The 10,739-nt window shown below is 37.0% G+C and overlaps 1 protein-coding gene across 1 annotated transcript; it reads left to right on the forward strand.

Moving 5' to 3' along the window:
* The first annotated feature begins 959 nt into the window (after nucleotides 1–959).
* Nucleotides 960–10,474, forward strand: mcts1 (MCTS1 re-initiation and release factor). The gene is made up of 6 exons (XM_015607131.3): nucleotides 960–1,150; nucleotides 2,379–2,531; nucleotides 2,961–3,058; nucleotides 3,962–4,095; nucleotides 4,214–4,281; nucleotides 10,243–10,474. The coding sequence occupies exons 1-6, from the start codon at nucleotides 1,140–1,142 to the stop codon at nucleotides 10,322–10,324; spliced, it is 546 nt and encodes a 181-aa protein (XP_015462617.1). The 5' UTR covers nucleotides 960–1,139; the 3' UTR covers nucleotides 10,325–10,474.
* The last annotated feature ends 265 nt before the right edge of the window (nucleotides 10,475–10,739 follow it).

The following is a 10,739-nucleotide window of genomic DNA, read 5'->3' on the forward strand; positions in this document are numbered from 1 at the left end:
TGGATAAGAACATTACTCTAGAGCTATTCACTGTATACCAAATTTACCTCTTCACAACATTACAACTGATGCTCTCAAACACATTAAGAGACAAGAAATTCAAGTAATTAACTCTTGATGAGAATCACCTGAATTTCAGGTGACTCTACCTTATAAAGCTGACAGAAAATGCTATGGTGTGCTATTTGGAAGAATCTAAAATATAAAGTGTTTAGAACTTTTTGCTTACCAAATAATTACATGTTTTTGTCATAGTGTGGATTATTTTAGTATTAATTTACAATGCAGAACTGGTACTGTATTTACTATGTATTTAAAAAGTATATCATTGGAAAAACTACTTTATGTGAGTAATTAAGTTCAAAATAGGAAATTCATATAGATGTATTACACACACAGTGATCTATTATGAGGCTTTATTTCTTTTATTGTTGATTATGGCTTACAGCCAATGGAAATCTTAAAATCAGTGTCTCAGAACGACCAATTGGTACTTTTGGCAGTGTCCCAAGTCCTGCTGGAAAATGAAATCCACATTTCCATAAACATTGTCAGCAGAGGGAAGCATTAAGTGCTGTAAGATTTTGTGGGAAAATAAAACTGCACTGACTGCTGCTTGAGGTCTAGTGTGAAAAATGATGATTTTGTCATCTGCTGCTGCTGTTCCGCTGTGTTTTATTATCAAGTCCAAAGTCAGTGCCGTGTTTTCCCGAAAAATCTTACAACACTTTTAAAACTTTTATGGAGATATGGATTTCATTTTCAAGCAGGACTTCACACACTGCCCACACTGCTAAAAGACACTTATTTATATGTTAATACATCTACATACTACATGACTTTCACATTTTTAACTGAATTACTGAAATAAATTAACTTTTCAATCAACTTCAATTTTTTTGAGATGTACTATTATATGTACTCTTATTTTGGTGCTCTGTAACCTCTTCTGCTTGCCATCAAGCGGCGAAGACTGTCGTAAACGGGCGTCACCTGCAGTGCTGTGGCTGGTGTGGATCAGGTTGATCAGCTGCTGATTGATCAATGCTGCTGTTTTAATCTGCTGATCCAGTTTCACCCTGAGGAGATCAATAACCTACTAAACCTGGGAGAGACCGACCCACCGATCAGCCGCCAGCATGTTCAAGAAGTAAGCTCGGGCTGTGGGGTTCGGCTAGGCTAAAGCTAAGCTAGCCAACTCGCAGCTAACTGCTAACCTAGTTAGCAGGAGTATAGCTTTTGCTAAGCTAAATTAAACTAAGCTAACAAGCTAATTAATTAATCAGTCCCTGCAGAAACGGGATAATACTTAACTAACGTTTTGGAAGTAACGTTAAATGTCTGGAACAAGTAAGCTAGTTTACAGTAGTTAGTTATCTGGGTGAGTTGGTCTGTGTTGGCCTCTTTATAGCTACAATTCTCCGTTCAACCTTAAATGACGCTCCTGTTACCGTCTGGTGAGCAGTGAGCTATAGCTAGTGACTGGGGCGTTTGGGCACTGCTGCAGAATTTAAGGTGGAACGAAGAGTTTGAATGAAAGGCCACTACAGCTAGCTCATGTGCTAACTTAGATAGGAGCTAGTTGTAGAGTTGTATTCTTGAGTTATGATATTTGTTATAAAAGATATTTTAATTTATTTTTTATTTTATATTAGAAGAACTAAAACTTTGAATAACGTAAAGATACGTTTAAATAATGAAAAATAGTTAAGATTGTTTAATAAAGCTTTTGCTGTTCTATAACCTAGCATGCTGGATTATTTTATCAAATTAGAAAATTTAATAATAATAAAAAATAATTATTATTGTTATTATTATTGTTATTAATAATGTGTTTATTATTCAAGTCAAGGGTATGATGATGAAATGGTGCAGTGATGTATGATAAGTAACTCGCTATGACAAACTGTCATCTAACTGCTTCCATTGCTTGTGTGGATATTCCCCAGAATATATTAGACTCATATGAATGTGTAATGATTAGTTATCATTCATTTATAAGTAGCTTGAATAGAGGAGGATGGATCCCACCTCCCCATATATATTATCCTTGACAGTACCTTGGTTCCTCACACTTTTTTGGTTTACTAAATAATTATTCACTAAATAATGTTTAGTGAATTTAAGGTGTGTCCAAACTTTTGAACGGTACTATAGGTACACACTATCAGCTTATTACAGTTATAACAAGTAATGATCCATATTTCTCAAACTTGGAGAAAGAATGCTGATCCAGGATTAGTTAAAGTTTATGAGATGTTAAAGCTAATGAGAGGTGATCTTAGATCAGTACTTTTATACAGAGATGCTGAAATAAATGAGGCCCACTGAAGATCAGGTTATTTTAAAGACTTCTTGTTTTCTCTTGTCTTTTGCAGATTTGATGAAAAGGAGAATGTTTCGAACTGTATTCAGCTGAAGACTTCAGTAATCAAAGGCATTAAGAATCAGCTCCTCGACCAGTTTCCTGATATTGATGCATGGCTCAACCAGATTATGCCCAAAAAGGATCCGGTCAAAATCGTCAGATGGTAAGAAAATTCCTAAACACAGTGATTAGCATTTTCTTTTATTGTCTTTATTAATCGTTTTATGTATCTTTTTAATGGGCATTTTTAATAATGAATTTACACTTTTAGAACACTGAATTTAAATTGTGTCCAAACTTTAAACTGGCACTGTATTTACTATGTATTTAATAAGTATAAATAGTTAAGATTGTTTAATAAAGCTTTTGCTGTTATATAACCTAGCATGTGGGACTCTTTTATCAAATTTGAGAATTTATAATAATAATAATAATACTTTTATTATTATTATTATTATTATTATTATTATTATTATTATTCAAGTCAAAAGTATGATTAGCATTTTCTTTTATTGTCTTTATTAATCGTTTTATGTATCTGTTTAATAGGTATCATCATTAAAAATGTGTTCTTATTCTTTTTCTGTTACAGTCATGAACACATTGAAATTCTGACAGTAAATGGAGAGCTGCTCTTCTTCAGACAAAGAGAAGGACCTTTCTACCCAACACTTAGACTCCTGCACAAATGTGAGTCTTTTACAATCAAACAGTGAACAAACAGTGCTTCTAGGGCCTGCAGCTGATGAGATTTTTTTTTAAAATATTTTGTTGTTTGTTACCTTTTGTAATTATGTTAATATATTTGATACTGCTTAGATCACATATGCAAAATGTACTGAAATTAAAACTGTAGTCGGAATGCTGGTTAAAATAAATAAATTAATAAATAAATAAAAAGTAATAAAAATAGAATTTTCCCAAATTGTTCAGCCATAATGACACTTTATTTAAGCCTTAATTTTCTAAATCTATGTATTTTTGTAGTAGAACGAAGTGCAAATGCACCTTATTATCACTGAGCTTTCTCATTAGCCGGAAACAAGCTCAGATTTGACCTGTGCTGTTTTACTGTATTAAACTGCAGATTATTATTATTTTTGTCATTTGCATTGTATATGAGGCCCGTGTTTCATAGACTACTAAAGTCATGTGTCAGTTTGTAAGTCCTCAGTATGCCCACATTTTGAGTAAAACAATAAAACTAAAAGTTTTTCCAGATAAATGATTTTCTCATTTCACATTTATTTAGCTAATGAATGAACTTATACTTATATAGCACCTTTTTTAGAAACCCAAGGAATCTTTACAATTTAAACATTTTACACACAACCATTTATCCTCAGCACTCCTCCCCACACCGGTAAGTTTAGAGTATAAAATTACCAGTTAATGCTAATGCACACTGATTTGTTTCTGGCCTTTGAAAAATTCAGCTTAGATTCAGCTTAATAATATCAATAATACCATTGAACAAAAATGGCACAGACTACAAAATAATGTAGTGGTCTATACTATTTCATGCTGTTGTTGGTTTTGTACAAATGTACTATTAATCAGAATTATTAGAGATTAATATTTGTATTTCCACAGTTCCCTTCATCCTTCCACACCAACAAGTTGATAAAGGGGCCATCAAGTTTGTTCTTAGTGGAGCAAATATAATGTGCCCCGGGCTGACGTCACCCGGAGCCAAGCTCTACCCTGCTGAAGTCGACACAGTAGTCGTATCCTTCACGGAATACCTTAGCAGATACATACAGTATTAATGATGCTGATCTTTACATACTTTATAATGTAAGTTAAAGAAGCAGATCTTTTTTTGTCCTTGATTCTGTGTGTCAGGCCATAATGGCAGAAGGTAAGCAGCATGCGCTCTCGGTGGGAGTCATGAAGATGTCTGCAGACAACATGTAAGTGTCCTTGTCCACTTTACACACAGATAAGAAGAATACAAACAGAAAGCGAAGCTTCACAATCCTTCTCTTGAGTTAGACCAGTCTCTTAATAACTTTATACTTGATATCCAATACAAAACTGCACACAACCCCTAGCTGAAAAAGCTGCTACCCATTTGTGGAAAAGTGGGCTACACAGGGCGCTGAGTGGTCCAGCGGTCTAAAGGCAAGGCAAGGCAAGGCAAGTTTATTTATATAGCACCTTTCATACACAACGGTCATTCAAAGTGCTTTACAAGTTAGAAAATACACAGAGAAATAAAAAAAAAACATGTAAAAGATTAACAGTAAAAATGGAAATAAAAACTAAAATAAGAATAAAGCATGATTGATTAAAACATGATTAAAACAAAGAGGATTAAATTAAAAACATGTAAAAGATTAACAGTAAAAATGGAAATAAAAACTAAAATAAGAATAAAGCATGATTGATTAAAACATGATTAAAACAAAGAGGATTAAATTAAAAACATGTAAAAGAACAACAAGGAATTAATAAGAATAAAGAATAAAACATAATATAAAAGTGCCGTTACAGAATAAAAGTGTGTGGAGCTGCAGTGTTTTAAGCTGAGCTGAAAGCCTGATCAAACATGTAGGTTTTCAGTCTGGATTTAAACATGTTTAGTGTTGGAGCTCTTCTAATGCTCTCTGTTAACTGGTTCCATTTAAGAGCAGCGTAGTAGCTAAACGCTGCCTCTCCGTGTTTAGTTTTTACTTTAGGCGGCTCTAACTGAGCAGTTCCTGATGATCTGAGAGTTCTGCTCGGCTCATACTGCTGGAGCACATCAGATAAATATGCTGGTCCTGCACCATTAACACATTTATAGACCAGTAACAGTACCTTAAAGTCTATTCTGTAACATACTGGTATCCAGTGTAGGGATTTAAGGATGGGGGTGATGTGCTCCCTTCTTTTACTCCTAGTCAGAACTCTGGCTGCTGAATTCTGAATCAGCTGAAGCTGTTTGATGGTCTTTTTTGGGAGTCCAGTTAGGAGTCCATTACAGTAATCAATCCTACTAGAAATAAAGGCGTGGATGAGTTTCTCCAGGTCTGATTTAGACAGAAAATCTCTGATCTTATTTATGTTCTTGAGGTGATAAAACGCTGATTTGGTGACTGCTTTGACATGACTGTTAAAAGTGAGATCAGAGTCCATTTGTACACCAAGATTACGCACTAGTTCTTTAGATTTCAGGCTTTTTGAATCCAGATAGGCAGCTAGTCTGTGCCTCTCATTACTATTCCCAAATAAAATAATCTCTGTTTTATCTTTATTTAATTGCAGAAAGTTCTGTCCCATCCATTTATTTATCTGCTCAAGGCATTTACACAGTGAGTCAATGGGACCATAGTTGTTTGGGCAGAGGGCCATGTAGATCTGAGTGTCATCTGCATAGCTGTGGTAAGATATCCCATAGTCACGCATGATTTCCCCCAGAGGAATCATATATAAATTAAATAAGAGTGGCCCAAGAATTGAACCCTGGGGTACACCACAGGTCACTGGCACAGTCTCAGAAACATTATTTTCCATTTCCACAAAGTATTTCCTTCCTTGAAGGTATGAACTGAACCATTTTAGGACAGCTCCAGAAATTCCAACCCGGTTCTCAAGTCTATCTATGAGAATGTTGTGGTCAATGGTGTCAAAAGCAGCACTGAGATCAAGCAGTAGTAGAATAGATATTTTTCCTGAGTCTGTGTTTAAGCGAATGTCATTGATAACCTTAATAAGCGCAGTCTCAGTACTATGATTGGGCCGGAAACCTGACTGAAATTGGTCTAGACAGTTATTTATGGACAGGAAGTGCATAACTTGCTTGAAGACAATTTTTTCAATTATTTTTCCAATGAATGGTAGATTAGAGATTGGTCTGTAATTGTTCAATAAGTTTGTATCTAAATTTTTCTTTTTTAAGAGAGGCTTCACAACGGCAGTTTTTAATGCATTTGGGAAAACACCTGACATGAGTGAGGTATTTACTATTTGAAGAATGTCTGCTGATATTGAGTAAAAATCATTCTTTAAAAACTTGGTTGGTAATGTATCAAGACTGCAGGTGGATGATTTGAGGTGACTCACTGTATCAATTAAAACTTCTTCATTAATAGTGCTAAACTGGCACATGTTGACTATGATGCTTTTGCATGGTTTTGGAGAGCACATGGGCTCCTTGGTGGATAGAGATGTACTGATGGCTTGTCTGATATTGTGGATTTTAGTATTAAAACATTTAGCAAACTCATTACATCTCTCAGTTGAAATTAGCTCAGGGGTCATATATATAGGTGAGTTAGTTAGTCTGTCAACCACAGTGAAAAGAACTTTGCTATTGTTAATATTATTGTTAATAATGCTGGAGAAGTAGGTTTGTCTACATGTGCCCATTATTTTATTGTAATCACGCAATCTATCTTTAAAAATTTCTTTGTGAATGTGAAGCTTGGTTTTACGCCATCTGCGCTCAGCCTTTCTGCATTCTCTCTTTTGGAGCTGAACTGCAGCATCATTTCTCCATGGTGCTTTCTGCTTGCATGGCATGGTTTTAACTCTAACTGGTGCAAGCTCATCTAAAACTCTAGCAGTTTTTGAGTTAAAACTATCCAGCAGAGTATCTACAGAGTCTGATGGTTTGCATGGTGTAGAGCATACTTTGCTCACAAAAAGTTCAGCTGTCATGTCATTTATCTGCCTTTTCTTGTACCTAATCTGTCTGGTTTCACTGTGTATTGAAGTCCACATTTCAAAGAAGACACAGTAGTGATCTGACAGTGCAACATCCTTAATAGAGGCTGATATGTTGAGACCCTTCGAAATAACCAAATCCAGGGTGTGACCATGACAGTGTGTGCTTCCAGTCACATGCTGAGAGAGTTCAAAAGAGTCAAATACATCATAGAGTTCTCTGGCATAATTATCCTTGGAATTATCAATATGAATGTTAAAATCACCAGCAATAATAAAATGATCAAATTCAGTAGAAATAAAAGACAGCATATCTGTAAAATCATCAATAAAATCAGCATTGTACCTTGGAGGCCTGTAGACAATTATTAGTAATATTCTTGGTGTCCCTTTTAAAACTGCACCTAAATATTCAAAAGATGTGAAATCACCAAGTGATAAATGCTTGCATTGGAAAGTATCATCAAACAGCATAGCTACACCTCCACCTTTCTTGCCGGTACGTGAGACATTTAAAAAGTTAAAGTTTGGTGGAGCCGACTCAATTAATACACTTTCAGCACTACAAGAATTTAACCATGTCTCTGTTAAAAACAGAAAATCAAGCCCATAATTTGTAATAAAATAATTAATTAGATAGGACTTGTTTGTAAGAGATCTGATATTTAGTAGAGCTAACTTAATAACCTGTGCGTTTTGTTCCAAAGACTGTGGGTTACAATTTATATACTGCAAGTTGGATATATTCACATTATGGGACCTATACTCTCTGTTCTTTCTGCTTCTAATAAGAACTGGAATGGGGGAGATAACTGGCACACAGGGTCCGTACTTGTTTTGAAAACATGTACTGCTGACTTCACCATTGTAGCAGCACGGACCCAAAATATATCAGTTTGCTGGATTACTTGTGGCGGCCTCTTCCCTTATGGTGGAGGGAGGTGGGAGGGGCTCCTGCTGGTGAAGAAGTCGAGAGCGGAGCTGTCTGTCCGGTGGTTTAGGAGCTTGTCTCTTCTTTTTGGGTTGTGGGGGGAGTTTGTTTAATACTTCCTCATGTTCATGTTCACTGGGCTTCATTTTGGTCCCCTTTACTAACTCCTTGATTGGGGAGTGTAGTGGTGGTGAGGATGGGGGTTGCTGGGTCCGTGAGGCAGTAGGTGACTGTGGAGGAGAAGTTGTGCTGATTTTCCGCTGTACCTGAGGACTCGCTGACAGAGAAAGCGTCAGTCTTGTCCCTGCAGATACCAGCTTCTCCATGGTTGCTGGGAAGTTCAGGTGGGGTGATGATGGGGTGGAGATGGAGGATGATGATGATGAGGTGGAGATGGAGGATGGTGTGGAGTGTTCATGCAGTTGCGGTGTTTCCGGCAGCTGATACAGCAGAACATGGCTCCCGTCCGATAACTCTGCAGTCTCTGTGGGGGGAGGATGTTGTGTCTCTGTAGTGCAGACAGTGTCCTTGGGTGTTAAAGCTGACGTGTCTTCACCAGTGGGAACAGAGAAGTTGCACAGAGAAAAAATGAAGTTCTCTGACAGGAATTTGACTCCCCTCTTGTTGGTGTGCAGTCCATCTCTCCTGAAAAACTCTCTCTTCCCAAAAAACAGATTGAAATTGTCAATGAAGTTCAGTCTGTTTGACCTGCAGGTTTTCTGAAGCCATATGTTTAAAGCCAACAGCCTAGAGAACATATTGCAGCCTCTTGCAGGTAGAGGACCACTAATGAATGTCTGGATGTTGAACTTGCGCAGTGTGGTAAAAAGATCATTAAAGTCCCTTTTTAACACCTCAGACTCCTCTTTCCTTGTATCGTTCTTTCCAACATGAACAATGATCCGTTTCACTGATCCGTTTCGCTGCCACTATGAGCAGGAGGTTGCAGGTTTGAACCCCTGCTCATGCAACTTTGTGATCAAGCTGCCGGCATTAGAGGGAGTAAAATTGGCCCTGCTCCCTCTCCCCACATCACTCCTATGGTGATATCTGTAGCACAGGGCGTCTGTGAGCTGATGTACCGGTGCCGAGCCGCTGTGCTTTCCTCCAAGCGTGCTGGCTGCTCGGTAATGCTGCATCAGCAGCAGCTCGAAAAGAAGCGGTGGCTGACTTCACATGTATCGGAGGAAACGTGTTAGTCTTCACCCTCCTGGTGTGTTGGGGCTTCAGGGGAGGGGGAGTCCTAGTGGGGGGGGTTGGGTAATTGGCCGTGTAAATTTTGGAGAAAATGGGAAAAATTAGAAATAAAATTATAAAGAAAATTGGGCTACACCAGAAAGGTATCTAAATAGATTGGTGAGATCCTTTCCTGGCAGGATGCACTCTAAAGTCTGTTTTTTATCGGATAACTGCAGTATCTGAATATTCAGGTAGACGTGCAGCATCATTTTAAATCATTGTTTATACAGTACAGGCCAAAAGTTTGGACACACCTTCTCTTTTTCAATGCGTTTTCTTTATTTTCATGAATATTTACATTGTAGATTCTCACTGAAGGCATCAAAACTATGAATGAACACATGTGTAGTTTTATATAGAACAAAATATATTCTAGATTCTTTAAAATATCCACCCTTTGCTCTGATTACTGCTTTGCACACTCTTGGCCTCATTCTCTCAATGAGCTATAAGAGGTGGCCACCTGAAATCAACAGTCTTGAAGAAGGAGTTCCCAGAGGTGTTTATTAGCACTTGTTGGCTCTTTGCCCTCTTCACTCTGTGCTCCAGCTCACCCCAAACCATCTGGATTGGGTTCAGGTCCAGTGACTGTGGAGGTCAGGTCATTTTTTTTTAAGAACATAAAACTCCACACGTGTTCATTCATAGTTTTGATTCTTCAGTGAGAATCTACAATGTAAATAGTCATGATAATAAAGAAAACGCATTGAATGAGAAGGTGTGTCCAAACTTTTGGCCTGTACTGTATAGAATATTGTTTAAATCATGCCTTTTTCTATGAATTAATTGGTTGGTTGGTAAAAAAAAAAAAAAAAAAACTTGATATTTGTGATATTTCCTTTGTCTAAATGCCCAATTACTGTAGTGCATGTAAATGTATTTACTGTTAAGGTAAGTGGACGTAAAACCACTTGTTACATTAGTAATAATTCCTGCAGCTGTTTCTTTTTATATTTTGTTTCCTCTTGAGATAAGGTCTGAGGTTGTTATCTGATTAGAGCCTCTGTTAAACACATTTCCGCTGAAGTAACAATGTTTTTCCTTCCCTGAACAGAGAGAAGGTAAACAAGGGGATCGGGATTGAGAATGTTCATTACCTCAATGATGGACTGTGGCACATGAAGACGTATAAGTGATCAGACCTGAGAATGTGCTGGAATCTCTGAACTGCTGCCATCTGTCAACACGTCTACTGCACTTCACCAAACTCAACGGCAAATCACAAAAAGTTATAAACTAATGCCATATTGATGCACAAATAAAACCTGCTTTCAAGTTATTGTAAACTGTTTTTTATCTTTTTGCACTATAGAATGTGACAATCTCCTCCACCAGTCTTACACACTGCTTTTGGATAACTTTATTGATTATATTCCAGAGGTTTTTAATTAGGTAAAATCAAAGAAGCTCATCATTTTTAAGTGCTCTCTTATTTTTTTCCAAAATTGTATGTGCACTGACATGCCTAAAATCATGGTACAGGAACTACTATAATGTCTCATGACTTTTGCCATGTCCTGTACAAGCTATAGAATGCTGCACTGACGTGTG

Source organism: Astyanax mexicanus, chromosome 10, assembly GCF_023375975.1.
Source record: "Astyanax mexicanus isolate ESR-SI-001 chromosome 10, AstMex3_surface, whole genome shotgun sequence".
Classification (NCBI taxonomy): domain Eukaryota; kingdom Metazoa; phylum Chordata; class Actinopteri; order Characiformes; family Acestrorhamphidae; genus Astyanax; species Astyanax mexicanus.

Coding starts and splice junctions, on each gene's coding strand:
- mcts1 (XM_015607131.3), top strand. Junction 2,532..2,960: donor CCGGTCAAAATCGTCAGATG/GTAAGAAAATTC, acceptor TTTCTGTTACAG/TCATGAACACATTGAAATTC. Junction 4,096..4,213: donor CTGAAGTCGACACAGTAGTC/GTATCCTTCACG, acceptor TCTGTGTGTCAG/GCCATAATGGCAGAAGGTAA.